Source organism: Natator depressus, chromosome 1, assembly GCF_965152275.1.
Source record: "Natator depressus isolate rNatDep1 chromosome 1, rNatDep2.hap1, whole genome shotgun sequence".
NCBI classification, from domain to species: Eukaryota; Metazoa; Chordata; order Testudines; family Cheloniidae; genus Natator; species Natator depressus.
The window spans coordinates 249355206-249373594 of record NC_134234.1 but is presented as its reverse complement, the minus strand read 5'-3'; the positions used below and the strand labels follow the sequence as shown (position 1 = coordinate 249373594).

The 18389-nt window shown below is 43.8% G+C and overlaps 1 protein-coding gene across 2 annotated transcripts in view; it reads right to left on the bottom strand.

Moving 5' to 3' along the window:
- TXNRD1 (thioredoxin reductase 1) overlaps positions 1-18389 on the bottom strand; it is a 51936-nt gene that overhangs the window by 16094 nt on the left and 17453 nt on the right. For both annotated transcript variants that reach the window (XM_074940871.1, XM_074940882.1), the window contains exons 4-12: positions 15047-15156; positions 11037-11159; positions 9763-9835; positions 9529-9648; positions 8638-8780; positions 8394-8509; positions 5749-5974; positions 3163-3255; positions 574-650 (exon numbers count right to left, since the gene is read on the bottom strand). In XM_074940871.1, the coding sequence (XP_074796972.1) occupies positions 574-650; positions 3163-3255; positions 5749-5974; positions 8394-8509; positions 8638-8780; positions 9529-9648; positions 9763-9835; positions 11037-11159; positions 15047-15156 (1081 nt within the window). The remainder of the gene's footprint in view (positions 1-573; positions 651-3162; positions 3256-5748; positions 5975-8393; positions 8510-8637; positions 8781-9528; positions 9649-9762; positions 9836-11036; positions 11160-15046; positions 15157-18389) is intronic.

The following is an 18389-nucleotide window of genomic DNA, read 5'->3' as shown; positions in this document are numbered from 1 at the left end:
CTTGTCTGTGCAGGAGAAAGAATACTGAAGGGCTGGGGGCGGTCCCAGACTGTGGAATGAACTCCCCCAAGAACTAAGGACCATCACACACCTCATTATCTTCCACCTGAAGTGCAAGGTGCATTTCTTCAACCTTGCTTTCTCACTTAAACACACAGTAGCATGTACTTTAAAAAAGAAACAAAAAACCTAATAAACACATCCCTACTAAAACACGACAGTGCAGACACAATTCTCCCCCCGGGGAGAGGATGAGAGGAAGAATGAACCATGTGACAGATGCTAGTCATGCTGCTTAATGAATTGCTGGAAGCCAGTGAGAGATACCATGGTGACAAGGGCAGTATAAGAACCTAGGTGAAACAGACTATGTTTGCATTACTGTCGTGTTTGTCCTTTTCGTGTATTTAATAAAGAGTGGCTATCTGCTAAGAGGTTTTCTACTGCCATATAAGTGAAATGGAAAGAAAAATAAAGGTCTCAAAAATTAAATTTTATGTCTTATATAACTAATGTTGCAATAGTAAATCATATCTACACAATCATTAGAGCTGCAAAGAAGTTTGTCCTTACCTTTCATTGATCTTCACTCCGACTTTGTCTAAGCCGATTGTTCTTGTGCATGCATCCCTTCCTACTGCTAACAACACCTGAAAAACATCAGCGCATGGTATTAGTGATTTCCTAAGAGCATGGAAGGGCATTTGCATACTTATCTGTTATTATACGTTATTACACTATTTGTATTATGGTAGCAGCCAGAGGCCCAATCAGAATCCCACTGTGCAAAGCACTGCGCAAGCACATCATTAGAGACAATCCCTGCCTCTTCCATGAGCTAATGGTGCCGGTTGATATTTTTACCATTAAGCCCAGTTAAACATTTTCCCTCAAGAAAACATCCCCAAATGCAGATCAGATCCTGTCTCTCCACTCTCTCATCTGTGACACAGAAGTATTACGACACTTTTTTTAAAAAAGCAAGACGTGAGTCTGCAACAGTTCTTTAATGAAAGGCTTCCTTAATTAGGAAACTCAAAGGCATTGGCAAATAAGAAGAATGCAAAACGGTCACCTCTTTTTGTTTTAGCTCTGGAACCTCAAGTTGGATATGTCTGGATATGTCCCCTAAGCAAGATGATGGTCAAAGAGGACTTATCTCCACACAAGCATTTGCTCAGAACATTGGCCAGGCCAGGCGAAATTCTTCACCTATCCCACCAATTGGCCACCTTTTTGAGCATGGTAGATTCCCAAAAAAGGGTCCCTCAAGATCTGCAATTATGGTCAAGGAGTTGCTTCAGCCCTCACAATGCCACACATCCAACCACTAAGAACTGTTGAAGATATGTTCAAAAACTCCCTCTCATCCCTGCTGGGTGACTGAGCACTTCAGAGCTGTAATACTACCAGATGGTTCAGCTAAATTTAGTTCTCCAGAAGAGTAACTGATTACATTCTTAACTGAGCCGACTCATCAGCTCATTGGTCCTAAATGGGATGACAGCCCTTGGGAAGGCGAGGTCAAGGTGATATAGTCAGAGGAGGGGTATTGGTGGTGGGAAATCAGCAGCTTTCTTTATGAAGAGATGGCTCAGGTTTTGAGACCTGGGGCCTCCCACTAGCATAAGTCAGAAAAAAGGGTAGTATGTAATTAATGTCACACAACACAATTATTATTAAACATTTATATTATGGTAGTACCCAGAGGCCCTGGTGTGATACACTGAGATACACAGAGGCTCTATGCATACATTGAGGTGGATAAGTCCGTTCCTCCAAGCACTTACAATCAAAGGCCCTGATCTCACAAGGCTTAACTTTACGCACTGTAAGTAGTCTCACTGACTTTGTGTGCATAAGTCTTGTCAGGATCAGGGCGAAAGAAAATGAGTGGCATGCAAAACGGTGAATTGAAAAGGGCAACAATCAAATATATATAATACACACACACACACACACACACACAAAATATACCATTTTAGTTTTGTCATTAAAAATAAGTATAGCTTTCCCTAGCTGTCCTTCAGCCTAGCCATTAAGCCAGAGGTCCCCAAAGTGTGGAGCATGCCCCCCAGGGGGGTGGAGAGGAAAGTTCGGGGGGGTGTGGCTGGGGCCCGGGGTCAGTCCTCCACAGGGGGAGAGGAGGGAGCACCATCCACCTCCACTCCTGACCCCAGCACCAGCTTCTGGCTCCGCGCCCCACTGCCGGCCCCGTGCCCGCGGTTCTGGCTGCAGGCCCTGCGCCCAGGGCTCCACTCTTGGCCCCACCCCGAGCTTTGGCCCCAGCCTTGGCCCCCTTACTCCTGTCCACGTTGTCCCTCCCTATCGCAGCTCTGCTCCCAGTCCCATGTGGGGGGTGAAAACATGGACAGGCGCAAGGGGGACGTGTGAGGTAAAAAGTTTGGGGACCACTGAATTAGGCATCGGGTGATTTCATGCAAGTGTTGTTTCACCAGTTGGTCTTGAGAAGGGATCACCTTTATTTGTGTCTGGTTTTTAGAGAGTCCATCTGTTGTATGCTAATATTGCAGTAGCATGCTGCAGCTGTAGTAGAAGCCATTATGTATCCTCCTTTGCCAATAGTTTATCGTGGGTAACTCCTTAGGGCCAAATCCTGCAAATGGCTCCATACGTGCAGACCCCTGTATTCCCTAATGAGTAAAGTTTTCAAAGCACATAAGTGGCTCAAGGAGCCTAAGTTCCCTTGAAAGTCAGTAGGACTCATGCTCTTATGTCATTTATGTGCTTTTGCAAATTTTACTCATTATCTGTTGCAGATATACAAGAAACACATCTTGACATTGAGGCCATGTCTACATTTACTGGGGATCGACGCTGCTGCAATCGATTTAGCGGGTCTAGTAAAGATCCACTAAAATCGGCCGCAAAGCGCTCTCCAGTCGACTCGGGTACTCCACTGGAATGAGAATAGGTAAACTGATGGGAGAGTGTAGACACCGCGGTAAGTTGACGTAAGCTACATCAACTCCAGCTACATGACTCAGTCAACTTACCGCGGTAGTGTAGACAAGGCCTGAATAACAAAAACCACTTCAATCTCCAGAAGATCTCTCCAGCAGCACTAAATCTTAATGTTCACTCAAAGGTTTTTCCATGCTCTTCTTTATCAATGTGAAGGCACCATTATGAATTACTTACAGTGTTGTATTCCCCTTCAATTATTTCCCTGCCGTCTGTGGACTGGGCTATGACTTTCAATTTGCCAGGAGTTCCTTCCTCAAGCTGTTCGATCTACAATATTTGAAAATGAAGCTTTACTTTCCGAATGGGAGATATGCAGGAGTAAAATACTAAGGCTGCAGCTGTTTTCAGCCGAGCATAACAGAGTGAAAGACACAAATTTTGTATCTAACTGCAGCTAGGTCTTCATACTGAAAACGCTCCTACGGACACTTCGAAAACAAGATATACCACAATCTTTTCCATGGAATTTTATTTCCTTTGATGAATACACAGGATCTGCTCTCACCAAAGGGAAACTAACATTTAATCAAACAAAATTAAAGAACAGACTCTGAATCTATTTAGGTTGCAAATCCATGCAGTCGGTTCTCTGTAGTGCCACACCTCCTTTTCACTGAGCCATGTGAATGAGACTATGCCTCCTAAAGTACAATCCCTTACTGTGCTTCCCCAGAGGCATGAGGCTCCATGCTGCCTCTGACCTGGGGCGGTGTATAAAACACAATCTAGCCCTTTACAAGTAAGTTTATCATGGTATGAAATTTTCAGGGACAGTTTTACTGCATAATTACTAAGCAACCCAAAATAATAAACTGTAACAACTGTTCTTGTGATTTTTTCGTAACAATTTCTTAAAATCTTTGTGCCACTGGACCCATTTTACAAGTTGCATTGAATCAGCACAGTGTTATTTAAGGCAATGGTTTTCAAACTTTTTTTCTGGCGATCCAGTTGAAGAAAACTGTTGATGCCTGCAACCCAACAGAGCTGGGGATGAGGGGCTTGGAGTGTGGGAGGGGCTCAGGACTGGGGCAGAGGGTTGGGGTGCAGGGGTGAGGGCTTCAGGGTGGGGCCAGGAATGAGGGGTTCAGGGTGTGGGCGAGGGCTCTAGGCTGGGGGTGAGGGTGTGGGAGAGAGTCAGGGCTCTGGGCTGGGGGTGCATGCTCTGGGCTGGGGCCGGAGATGAGGGATTTGGGGTGCAGGAGGGGGCTCTAGGTTGGGGGGGGTCAGGGCTGGGGCAGGGGGTTGGGGCACGGGCTTACCTTGGGCGGCTTCCGGTCAGCGATGCAGTGGGGGTGCTAAGGCAGTCCTGTCACCATGTCCTGGCACCATGGACCACGCTGTCCTGTCCTGGCACCATGGACCATGCTGCACCCCGGAAGCGGCCAGCAGCAGGTCCGGCTCCTAGGCAGAGGCGCGCAAGCTGCTCTGTGTGGCTCTCGCCTGCAGGCACTGCCACCCCCAGCTCCCATTGGCCAGGAACCAGACAATGGGAGTGCGGAGCTGGTGCTCAGGGCAGGGGTAACGCACGAAGCCCTGTAGCCCCCCCACCTACGAGCCAGACCTGCTGCTGGCCGCTTCTGGGGTGCAGCACAGTCTCGGAACAGGTCGGGACTAGCCTGCCTTAGCCGGGCAGCACTGCCGATGGGACTTTTAATGGCCCGGTCAGTGGTGCTGACCAGAGCCGCCGCGACCCAGTGCCTTACATTCCGCAACCCAGTACTGAGTCGCGACCCACAGTTTGAAAACCACTGATTTAGGTTGATGCATCTGCTGTCTCACAACATTCAACACAAGGCTTGATACTAAAATGGAATGTACGTAACTTCAAACCCAGTGCCAAAAAGAAAAACAAGGAAGATAGCTGCTGAAAACCTGCCCAGCCATCTGAGACTTAACGTTCAAGTAAATTCCTGAATGGATACAGGGCTGAATCCTGCTCCTATTGAAGTCAATGGCAAGGTAGCAGAGACACAGTATGCAAGTCAAAAGCATATTCTGCAAGTAATGCAGAATGGGCTCAATCCTGCAGTGTGCTAAGCACTTGTGAGGTGCTGAGCATCCTCAGCACCTGCTGACTTCAATGGGAGTGGAGAGTACTCAGCACTTCGTAGGAAGGCTCAGCATCTTGTAGGATTGGGTCCAATAAAAACCTGCTGCACTAAATATGGAGCAATTAGAAGCTAAACATTCAGCTCTCTCTTTTTCATATGCATTGGGATTGCTACAGTTTTTGCATGAATAAGAACAGAAAATTCCTTGCAATCTCCACTCTAAACTTTCGGGATAAATCTTTTATCCTTTATGAGAACAGAGTGAGTTTACACAATAGAAATTAGCAATCCCCCCCTACATACACACACAGTTTTTTAAGCCTACCTCCAGTGTGCTAAGAGTGAAAAGAATGGAATGCATTTTATTTATTTTTAATCCTTGAATCCCTAAAACATTATAATGTATTGGCTTAGCGCCTAATGGAAGTTGTTTTGTAATTCCTTTCTCATTTTATAATAAAACCTCAGGCAACTTAAATAATAAAACTAGACTGTAGTTTTCAATTAGACAAAGTTTATAAAATCAGACTGTTACAAGGCAATAAAAAATTAACCTTCCCTACATTTTAGCAGATCCAATAATATGGATTCAACTTTTTGTTGCCACTAAGATAGATAATTCATGTTTCTTAAAATACTATAATCTGAAGATTGCTTTCATTTATGTTTATGTACCACTTTCAGTTGTTCCAATGAAAAGGCTTACCTTAGTTGGAACAAACTGTTTAATAAACTTGACTCCATGTTCTTCCATATGTTCCCCAATTTTGTTCGCCATATCCTGATCAAATCCTCTTAAAAGGATGGATCGCACCATTACAGTTACGTCTAAACCAAGACCTGCAAGAAATCCAGCACATTCAAGGGCAACATAGGAAGCTCCAACCACCAGGGTCTTTCCAGGACAGTAAGGCAGAGAGAAGAGATCGTCACTGAAAAAAAAAAATTAAATTAGACTATTTAATACAATTCTTTACAATTGACAGCTATTTTTCTATAGAGGAAATAGGAAATCTTTAGAACTAGGAATACACTATATACATAATTGGCATCTTAGGTCAACACATGGCAGAGAAGTTCTAACTAGGAGCATCAAAAATGAATGTGGAATACTCTAATTTGCCTTTCAGTTTGTCCAAATTACCAAAAAAAATTATGGATTTTCTACAATAAAGTATAAGCAGCTGCGCAGATCTTAGTGCCTGCTTTTCTTAAATTTGAATCTCATTGCAAATGGTGTTGTAATGAGTTAACTCTTCGCAAGGAAGAGGGGTCAGTATGTAGATAAATGTACCATCTTGACTTTTTTGAAGATTTTATTTTAATCAGTGTTGTACGAAATATTAAAAATACAAACAAACAATATAACAAATGTGCACAAAACATAACTATCGGTGGGGCTATTAGGTCCACACGTAATTAAGGTTTCCTGATGCTTCCTGTTAAAAGCCCCTATTTACAATTATATATAACTTTACTAAGCTTTAACTGTTTGGGCTGAAGTTTTCCAACATGAGTGTCTGCTTCAGGCTGGATTTTTTTTTAAATGTTTCAGCAAATACAGTTCAACTGTTTCCAAGAAGGAGAGTAGGAAAAAATAAATTTTTAACATGGGCAAAACAACTTCTTTCAACTGTTTTGTGGAGCGGCTTTAGCTCCACCATACTTTAGAGCAGCGGTTCTCAAACTATGGAGTGGGACCCCAAAGTGGGTCGTGATCCCGTTTTATGGGGTTGCCAGGGCTGGCATCAGACTTGCTGAGGCCTGTGGCCAAAGCCAAAGCTTGAGACCCACCACCCAGGGCCAAAGCCCAAGCCCAACTACCTGGGATCAAAGCCAAAGCCCAAGGGCTTCAGCCCTGGGTGGCGGGGCTCAGGTTACAGGCCCCCTGACTGGGACAGAAGCCCTTGGGCTTCAGTGTTGGCCCCACCAGGCTTTGGAACTGCCCCCCGGCTCTCCAGGCAGCTGGGCTAGGATGGGTTCAGGCTTCAGTCCCCACTCCTGGGGTCATGTAGTAATTTTTATTGTCAGAAGGGGGTCATGGTGCAATGAAGTTTAAGAACCCCTGCGTTAGAGCAATGGCTTGAAATCTGGCAATGGGTGCATTTCACGTGCTTAGTAGAGATTTGTTAAAGTTTGGCAGCTGAATTTTCCAAAGATTCCATCTATAATAAGCATGCTCCAGCCCAGGACTGCAGAGGCTCAGCAGGATTCTCCCTGAAAAAGCTACTGTAGAAAGAACAGAATATGATCATGTAATTAAAGTCGGTATTATAATGCATGCACACAAAGGGACCGAATTGAGATTGACAGACAAACTATTCCGGCATTTCCTAACTTCTGAGTACTTGCTTGACTTTGCAATCTTAATGTACTTTTAACAGTTTTTTGTGTGTTAATTTATATATATAACATATGTCCATGCTCACCACTTCCTGTTAGTAGAGAAGTGTGAAATTTGGCTGTTTCCATTCATAGGAGTTTATTCAAACCTTTTATTTGTTTTGACTCATATAGGTTTGCATGCCCATAATTTTTGCCTTCGGTTCCATGCTCCAAAGAACCTAAAAGTTAAACTCAGTTGAAACCACTGCATTTCACCTGGATATGTGTTAAAAACTTGCAAAGCCACAAGTTTTGTATGGCTTTCATGGAGTCATAAATCAGTTCGTGTATACCCATAAGATTCATGAAATTTTATGAACTTCTTTGGGAACCTGGATTGAGTTTCAAAGTTGTAACAAGACAAGACAGGCAAATTTCATGTGGTTTCACAACAAAAACTCTAGTATTTCTTGGGTCAACAGTACTTCAGCTCGCTGCATGTGTTTATACAGACTGCTGACTTGTGGAAGTGGAAATGCTTTCAGACTCAGGATTTCCTCAGCACTTGTGCAGAGAGACTTCCTCAAAGTGCACAGTGCTCCTCAACTTGAACAAACCACCACAGCTGCATTGAACCGGTCGCAGGCGAATAAGGAGGAAATGAATGCAACGGGCATGGAGATTGCCCAGAATTTGCATTAATTCATCAGGCCTTTCTGGTATTCTCATTTATGGCATTCTCAATTACTGGTGCTGTCACCCTGATGAGTACTACTAAAGGATCGCATGAAACATGTCTCATAGCTAAGTGCTCACAGCCTCGTGATGTATGCTAGGTCTGGTGTTCTTGCTGGTCCATTATTCTGCCATGGCCATTCTCCTCCTCTTGTGTTACTTTACAGGGCCATGAGTAATAAAGCACCATGCTCAGCACCCCTACTCTCTTACAACCTGCAGAACTCATGCCATAAGAGACCATTTTAAAATAGACATAGTGGATTATTCTGCATTCCTGCCTATGTTTACCTGCTAATGCAGTATTCCTTGTCTCCAGGGACACCCAGGTAGCGCGGCCTTTCACCGGTGGCAATCAGAAATTTCTCCGCTGTGTAAAATTTCTCTTTTCCTTTGTTATTTGTTGCCTATATGCAAAGCAACAGGACATAGTTTGTATTTCACGCTCTTATCAACAAGAAGATTGTTGTGTCAGAAAAGCATCTTTGTCCAAAAAGAGTAAAGAAGAGATAGAGGACACATTGCTATTTGGTACCTTAATTGTGTGTGGCCCAACAAATTCTCCGTAAGCATTCTCGTACGTGACCTCCTTCTCTCTCAAAGACACCCTGTAGCCCCAGTTGAGAGAGCCAATATAATTCTGAACAGCTTCTGTCATAGTCTCCCAGCTGTGTTTGACTGTTGAAACAAAAAGATGTCCAGCTTTTAACCTGTCTATTCCTCATTTTCCCCAGCCTTCCAGCGAGATTCTCACCTCACAGTAGTCACACAGGGCCCGATTCACCACTGTGTTGCTCCTGTTTCACCCTCGTGTACCCCCTGAAATCTAATGAGTTACAGCAGCAAAAAGCTGGAATAAGGTAGTCTGACCTACAGTGCTTACCACATGGCTGCAACAACAGTGGCAGGCAAGCATTTTGTTATCAGTGGGCTCCGACCAAGCCATTCAAGATCTTGTCATTTCCTATTTTTTTAACCCTTGAAGCTTGTAGCTTTATCTCAGTATCAGTATTATTCTGTTGACAACTGTGAGCAGGTGTCTGTTAAAACATGAACGGGTTACATCTCTTTGAGAATTGCCTCTGCATATTCCCACTTAGAGGAGCATGCCTGCACCAAATCCAGACCCACATATATGGACATGTAGGGTTCATGATATTAAACGCTGGAAGGAATCAATGGGCTATAAAAATGCACACTACACCACTGAGGACCTGATGCCGAGTACTCCAGTCCTGATCCTGCAATGCACTTAAGCATGTGTGTCATCCCACTGAACTCAATGGTACCACTTATGTTCTTAAAGCTAGCACAATCTGAATTGCTTTGCGGCAGAGGTCCTGAAGTGCTCAGCACCTTGCAGGATAGAGTTCTGAATGAGGTTCATGAAAATTAAAAAGATATATATTTTTTTAAATTTCTATACCTTTCTCCTCAAACTGCCATCCAAACTTGCGTGAATCTTGTAAGGCTTGTCCTAGCAAAGCTGCCTGGTGCATCAGTTTTTTAGGTATACAACCCACATTTACACACGTCCCTCCAAGACCTAAGAGAGGAACAGAATGTTTTACGTATGAATGTGCTCTGTCCTAAAATAGAATCTGAGTTTAATAAGAAATGCCCCTTTATAACAACATGACTGTAGTCATCAGAAATTTACCCCATCTAGTTCCCTGAGGAGTAGGAGTAACGTAGTCCAGCACCATCACTTTCTTGCCATACTTGGCAGCCTCCTAGAGAACAAATTAAACACAAATATAGAAATATTAGAACTTCTATCCATACTACATGATAGCATCATACACTGCTGAAAATCAATGCCATTTTAATTATGTAATAACAATTGAGTTGCAAGGGCATGGCCAGACGGTCATTAATCTTCAGGATTAATCTGCATGCTCAAGACGGAAAAGAGGGGGGGAAAACGGGCATACAGATTTCTACAAGTGATACAGTTCCACTTGGTAGGTTGAGGGCACTGCTAAAGAACTGATGCTCTCCACTTCAGCCAGTCATATTGCTTAAATAATTTCTCAGCATTCCATTTGTTTTAAAATCCTTCTAACAACGTTATTTATCTGGTTCTCCCTTTAACAATGTGTTTCTACTGCATTGATCTGACATGTCCCGTAACAGCATAAAGGCACCTGGCACCAAATTCTGCCCTCAGTTACATCTCTGCACATCCCCTGCATTTCAGTGTGGTCATGCTGGTATACATGAATACAGAATTTAGCCCACGATCTGTAGATGTCAAGAGTGGCATTTGTTTTTCAAACTAGTAAACCTGATATCTTGAATGACCACAACTGGCTCATGCGTTATTAATTATATTCCATCATATGAAGGGCTCACAGCTAGTTAAGCAAAACTCCCACTGACTTCAGTGAGGCCAGGATTTCATTCTATGAAACTTTGAAGTTATACAACTTCTTCCATTAAAAATAAAATGACTGATCCCGAATTTTTTTTAAAAAATGTGCGCGCAGGCGCGTGTATGTACGTACGTATGTACATACACACACATACACACAAAGATTCCCAGGTGGCTATTAATCTCAGACAAAAATAAAAACTTGTTTATAATAATTTCAGGATAGTTTTTAACATACTCTCAGCAATTTAATCCAAATGCTAAGAAAACCTCTTGAGATATTTTCCCAGTGTTTTCTAACAATATCTCTTGAAGGGAGGTGGGAGGAAAAGGTCAAGTTTTATTTTATATTCACTTTGTTACATTTTCACACTTTTCATCTTCAGAGCAACTCTTTAAATGAGGATACCATGCCACTGGGACTAGCACCCAAAGAGCCACAAAAGAACAAGAATTAATTTGATGCCTCTACAATATTAGAGATATTCAGACCTGAAACGTTCAGGATGTATTCTGCTCAATTATCAGTGGCTCATACATTTGCATTTTGTCACTCATACCTTGGAAGCAGCCAGACCTCCAGAACCCCCTCCAATGACAATTAGATCATAGTCATAGGAATCCTGCATGTGATCATGTCCCTTTGTTTCAAGTAGTTTTTGAATCTTTCCTTCCTTATGTGCCTGAAAGAAGAAAACAAAGAGACAAATTTATTCAAAGAAAAGTATTATCCATAGCTCTCAAATCTGAATCAATGACAAAATGAACACTTCCAATGCGAAACAGTTGCTGGGGGAGGGGGAAATGGGTGTTTTCGGAGTTTGCAAACACTGTTCCCCATTAGCTTCTTAGAGTTGTATCTTTGTAATCCTTACTCCAATAGCTCAGCTTCCTGTATAGACACAAAAATATGAACCTGCTGCTTTTGTGCAGGTTTGCTCTGAACAGTTCAATGTACTGTATTAAATCAGCCCTAGTCCCTGTTCATACTATACAATATGCTGACACAGTGAATGCAACAGGTCTATAATCTGTTGGGGTTTTTAAAATAATTATTCCCCCACCAGCCACCACCCTTTTCTAGAATTGTTTTTTCCACAGCATGTCTGAGCAGGAAAATTCAGCAATGCCATATTCCCTGAAAACATCCCCTAAAGTTTTTAAACAAACTTCATTTACCACTTTACATAAACTAGTCCCTCTTAGAAAACAAAACTATACTTAATGTTTTTTGCATGTGGCTTTCCCTGAGGTCTTACATAATAGTTTTAGCTTTCATTCCAGAATCATAAGACCAAATGAAAGAAAGTCAAATGAAGTCAATGGAGTTGCACCAGAGATGAATTTGCCTCTGCTCTCTTTTTGTGGATTAGCTGTTGTTATTCTGCTCTAATAGTCATGCATTTGGACAGTTGTAGTCTATAAAGCACATTCCATTAATCTTCATATCCCTCTGTCCAAAATCAGCCATTGTATTAAATGTGTGGGGCCCCACTTCATTTTTTACTCAGTCTAAATCCCAATGAAGGATTTTTCCCTTGAGGCCTGATACTTGATGTTGTAGGCAAAACTTCCATTGACCCCAACGGCACAAGATAAGTCCTCTAGTGAGCAAGGACCAGATCCTCAGCTGGTGTCCATGGGCACAGCTCCAAATGACTTTCCATACTAAATAAACATCCCCGTATGTTAAAGGGACACAGCCACCTTTGAAACCACACAACTCTCTGAGAGCTTGTCAGCTAGTGGAAGGAAGCTGGAAGGAAATTTTTCATCAAAACTTTTGACAGAATTTTTGTTGAAACCAAAGCATTTAGAAAAAATGTATTATTTCGACAGACATTCCCACAGAAAAAAAATGTTTGAAACAAAAAAAAAAAATGTTTTCAGAAAATTTGCATCTTGTAATTCTGAAACTTCATTTCAGAATGTGGACCTCCATGGAAGAGGTAACACAGCCAGGGGCTGGGGCTGAATTACTTTCTCCAGATAAATTCTGCAAGGTCGGAGGGGGAATGACAGGCATCCTCCTATCCCAGGGGTGGCCAACCTGTGGCTCCGGAGCCACATGCGGCTCTTCAGAAGTTAATATGCAGCTCCTTGTATAGGCACCAACTCCGGGACTGGAGCTACAGGCATCAACTTTCCAACGTGCCGGGGGGTGCTCACTGCTCAACCCCTGGCCGTGCCCCTGCCACAGGCCCTGCCCCCACTCCACCCCTTCCCACCCTCTCCCCCTCCCATGAGCCTGCTATGCCCTCGCTCCACCCCCCCCCGCCCCAGCCTTCTGCATGCCACCAAACAGCTGATCGGGAGGCACAGGGAGGAGGGGGAGTGGCTGCCGGTGGGCAGGAGGTGCTGGGAGGTAGTGGGACACCGGCGGAGCTGATGGGGGGGCTGCTGACGTATTACTGTGGCTCTCTGGCAATGTACATTGGTAAATTCTGGCTCCTTCTCAGGTTCAGGTTAGCCACCCCTGTCCTATCCCATTGTATACTTCTGCATGGACCCCCAGACTGAGCAGAGAAGCCTCTGCAGTGTCCAGAGCAGGGGAAAGTGCACAAATCCCTCTTCAGCACAAAGGTATTGAGAGCCATGTGTGGATCAGGGTGGAGTGGAGAGAAAGGAGAAGACGTAGCTCACTGTCTGTTGCTGTCTTCTTTTGTTGTTCTGTTTCTTTCAGACAGCAAGGAGAGAAAATCATTGAAAAACAAAGAAAGAAAGAACACAGGAAAATTTGATTGCAAAACCCCCCCAAATTGGCAGGGGGATTCGGGGAACAAGAAAAGCACTTGAAAATACCTTTAACTCACTTCATTGAGCTGACTAAATTTCAAGACCCCTTCAAGCATCTATTATAATTACATGCCAAGCACATTTTTGTTGATTTAGCTGTTTGCACTGCACTGCGAGGTTATTATCCCCATGGATCAAGGTGTGAAAGTACATGAAGAGAACAAATGCGTCAGATAAAGGAACGTATTAAGAAAATGCTAATTCACAGAACAAAATCAGGAAGTAAAGAATGAACAGATCGGGCAATACTCCACCCATCTCTCCGCCCCCCGAAAAAAACCCACACTAAGCAAACAACATCTTAAATTATGGTGCTGTTATTTATATCACAAATCACACATACGATAAATTAGCAAAAGCATCCTTTTGCCCTAAAGCCGCACTGAAATCACTACAAATTTCTCTCTATTTGGAGTTTCATTCAATGAGTATATCATATCTTCCAAAGAGTCAATATTCTACCACATACGATGTACTGTGACTCTCACACCAAACAGATATCATGTGTAGTGCATTAAGGAAGGATGATGATGCTTCCATTGCGAAGGTTCACAGTAGCTTCTGATTTTAAGCTAGATTTTTCAACCTCCTAGCCCCAGCACAAGTCAACCTCACTGAAATTCCACATGCAACATCTCATTATTTAGACCAGGTCTGCACTTTGAAGGCTTTGCCAGAATAGCTATACTAGCAAAGTGCTCTTTGGGTGGACACAGCTTATACTGGCAAAGCTGAACTTTTATCATTCCAGTCACCCCAAGCGAAATAAGCTATATTATGAAAGCTATACCATCTACACGAGGGGGCTTTTTCCAGCACAGCTCTTTAAGTCACAGATCACACCTCATCCACACCCCTGACCAACACAGCTATATTAGCAAAAGTCAGTAGTACAGACTTGGCTGTAGAAAGCTAAATCAGAAGCATTAATCACAGACTGCTTTTTAAAAATGGAAACAAAACCCTGAAAGCATCAGAGACATCAGTAGCTGGGAACATGTAACCACACACACACACACACACAACCCACAGAAAAAAGAATATTGCATCTAAAACTTTGGATTCGGTTCCTCTTTTGCAACATGGCCTTTGCCCTATGGCTAGGTTCAAGTTCTATTTCTGTTAGAAGAGCTTAGGAAGGAAGCATTTATTGTACTCTGTGAAATACCACTCATATTGTTCAAGTTTATAGAAATAAGTTTAAAAAGAAAGTGTGCTGTTTCTCTCCACCTCTCTTCCTCCCCAAAACACATCCTTTTGTTTGCCTGATGGCGACAGCCCTGTCTGAGAATAGACAGCCGTCACAAAATAACTACCAGATAACCATCAAACATAATTAGTGAGAAAAGATACCTTGATGAAGCACACATCATAAGAAGAGACTACAAAACTTACTTATAGTGTATCTGGAGAGGAGACGATACTTTGTAAGTCATGCTTTGAAAATTTTAAAAAAAGAATGTTTTACTTTGCATCACACAAGTTATGAAACTGTTTAGAGTCTTTAATACATCAGTAGTTCTCAACTTTTTCCATATCAAGATCCTTCCCCTCTCCCCCTTCCCAGCCCCCCTTCAGAGCACTGCTCTGATTTAGCTGGGATCTTGCCAGGACCTGCTTCCCATTCAGTAATATGGGAAAAGGGTGACAGTGACTCGAGGCTGAAACAACCCCCCGAACGACATACTGTTAAAAGGAAGGCTGCATCTGTACTGATTCTTACCTTCAAACCTAAAAAGTTATAAAGGTCTGCTCATATTGTTTCTTTTCCTACCTTTAAAATTTTGTCATAATCTCCTATTTGCTTCTGTTGCACAAATACAATTGGTACTGAAGTTTCCATGGTTAGTTCATACAGTGCGTCTTGCAGCTTCTGCCCATCCTCTGTGAAATAAAGTACAAAAGAATACAGTCTCAAGTCTTCCTTTATGAAGGCTACTATGTGAAGTGAAATAACAGAGGGGTGTGGCTTTCTGTTTCTCAAGAAAGATCACTCACTTCCCCATGAACTGGATTACACTTCAATGCAACCTGTTTCCTAAGGCAATGATGAGTCACATGCAAAGGTAGAATGACTTGCTATATTTTAGTCAGCTGAAATCCAATAAACTGATTGGCTAGGGTTCCTGCCAGTTTTACAATATATTTAGAAAAAAATAGGGAAATTAGATTTTCTTCGGTTAAGTTTTTAACAGTTCTAAAGAAAATAACTACCAATATTTTTCACTCAGCTCTCCAGAAAAAAACCCCTCATCAACCATTAGTTTTCCATGCTAATATCTTATGAAAATTTATTAAAAGTTCGGGATGGTTCTCTTTTGGTTAGTTTCTTCAGAACTCTGCCTTCAATTGCATCTGTTACCATGACTAGGGTTACCATATTTCAAGTTCCCAAATAGATGACACTGCCAAGCGGGGGGGGGGGGGGGGAAAGAGTAAGAGGGGAGGTTAAGTTGGGGATGCTGGAGGGGTATTTAGGGCGTGGGGTTTCCTGGGAGAGGTATTTGGGGGTGCTGGAGGAGGTACCTGGGCTGTGCTGGAGGGAGTACCTGTGGCCCCACACTCAAGGTGGGGGTCAATGTCACACTCCCTGTCACAGTGGCAGGCCTGCGACATGGCACCAGCACATCAGTCAGTGCTTGCAGGCTTTTCCCCATACCCAGGGCAGGGAGCCTCAGCCTGGCCCGGTCACCCTCCTGGCCAGGCTCGAAAGCGCCACAAAATGGCAGGCGGCATGGCTGAGAGGCACTTGGCAGCTCCGCTTACCTGGCAGGCCGGGGTGGGGTGGGTGGGATCCAGCAGCTGCGGATGCAGGGGAGGGACTGATCGGAGCACATAGACCGCTCTTTCTGAGCTGCAGCATCTGCTCCACTACCCCCCAGACATTTCCTCTTATTTGAAAAATCCTCCCAGATGGAAAGCAGACTACCAAAAAAGAGGTCATGTCCGGGAAAACCCAGATGTATGATAACCCTAAATATGACAGAAATTTTTGACTTCATAGAACTCAAATGCCAAAATTATTATATGCGGCACGTTATATGTGAAATCTTAGAATGCCCAACTAAAGACACAGATAATGTGACTGATTGAAAGCCAGTTCTGTGGAGTACTTTATCAATGTGGAAAAAAAAAAATCTACCCACTTATGTTCAGAGAGGTTTGTATAACAAATTAGTAGAAAACAACAACTAACATTCTCCAAGCCTGATGATTTATGATCTGGCACAGCACTGAATGAGGAAGAGAGGCAAGCTTTGCACACATGACAGGTTCTATGACCAGCTCTGCTCCTGAATCTCCATGTAACTTTGGTCAAGTCACGTCGGGATTGATTTTCAGTATGTTGGTCAGCACGCACTTGTGTGTATTTAGTTGTGCGCATACTTCTGCTTACTACAGGATGCGCAGTGCAAATTCTGGTTTGCACATTCACATGGTTAGATACACACCTGTCCTGGATATGTGCATACATATCTGGTAGTGAGCACACAAAGGAGAAATGCAATTGTGCACTCAAATACAGACAGACCAACTTACTGAAAATTAGCCCTTAACTTTATTATTTCCATTTCCTACTCCGTAACTTAGGGATAATACTCACCCGAGACTCTGACTTTCTAATTTCCCTGGGAGTGCTCAACCCCCGCTCCTGCCCCCACTGCAACCCTTCCCCCAAGGCCCCACCCAACTTCTTCTCGCCCCTGCCACACCTCTTCCTGCCCCGCCCCTGGGAAGGAAAGAGTCAGGTAATTGCCTGATGAGCACCCGATTCCAATCAAGGCTGAAAGAGCTCTACTCAAAGGGAACACTCCAGGCAGTAGGTTGGCTCATGTGGCAGGGGGACTCCCAGGAAGACAGTCTGTAGTAGGGGTGGCCAAACTGTGGCTCACGAGCCGCATGAGGCTCTTTTACAGTTAAAGTGTGGCTCTTGGAGGACCGCACGACCCCTCCCCCATTCTCCACCTACCAGACTCAGCGGGGGGAAGAGGAAGGGTGACCGGGCCTTACAGCAGGGTGGTGGAGTAGGGCCTTCTGCCCAGCCGGGCTTCAGCCCCATGGGGTGCACCTGCCGGGGCTTCAACAAGAGCTGGGCTGAAGCCTTGTGCCCGGCAGGTGCCTCCAGCAGGGCATAAGCCCCAGGCCCTGGCAGCTGTGCCCTAGCTCTTGAACTTCTGAAGATTGTTATATGTGGCTTAGAGGGTCAGTAACTTTGGCAGCTTCTGGTCCACAGGAAGACTGGGGAAGAGTTGCCTGGCAGGTGCACTGGAACAATTTGTATAGTGAGGATGCTGAGAGCCACTGAACCAAATGGTAAACCCTGTACATGATGGAAACCACTTCAGGACAGAGGGTGAGACAGCACTCCCAGCACAGCACCAGGTGCTGCCAGGTGCACAGAGGCTCTGGCAAGAAAGCCCTCGGGTTGTGGGAAGGGTGGCTGCTGGATTTATGTTGAACTGTTTGATTTTGGGGTTTGCTAAAAATTGTCAGTGCAAACAATAAATGGTGCCCTAAGGAAAGGGACTGAACAGACGCCGAGTGTGGTGTTTAATCCTTCCTGAGCGGAGGGGACAGGACAGCAGCCTACCCCAATACATGCTGAGGAATACTGGGACACAGTTTTTGAATACCTCCCAGGATTTGTATTGAGGGAGAACATCCCCCCTGCCAAAAAAATATAAAAAAAACCCTACGAAAAGTCAGTTCTATGGACCTTAAGGTTCATTTGTTTATGTTGTATTCCTATAACAAGTTTAAACAGCTTCAAGAATGTTCATGTAAAACTATCCTCTGAAATGAGATAAAAATATGTTGGTTGGAGAAGGCAAATTGTACACAAATAACTCTAGTCACCCCAAGTATCTACCAGGAGAACTTATTCATGAATTCATAGCTTCTTGGCCACTCCCTTGTTGCACTGGGCAAACAGCCAGAGATGAATGACAAAGCAAAGAAGCGCTTTTCATATCCTGTTTGTTCTGGCAAACACTCAGTAGGATCTCTTCCATTAATGATCATTACAATAATGCAGAGAGTTGGTGAATCTATATTTTCCCTCAGATAAACTAGCATATTCCTCAGGGTAACATCCACAAGCAGGTCTTGGATCTCAC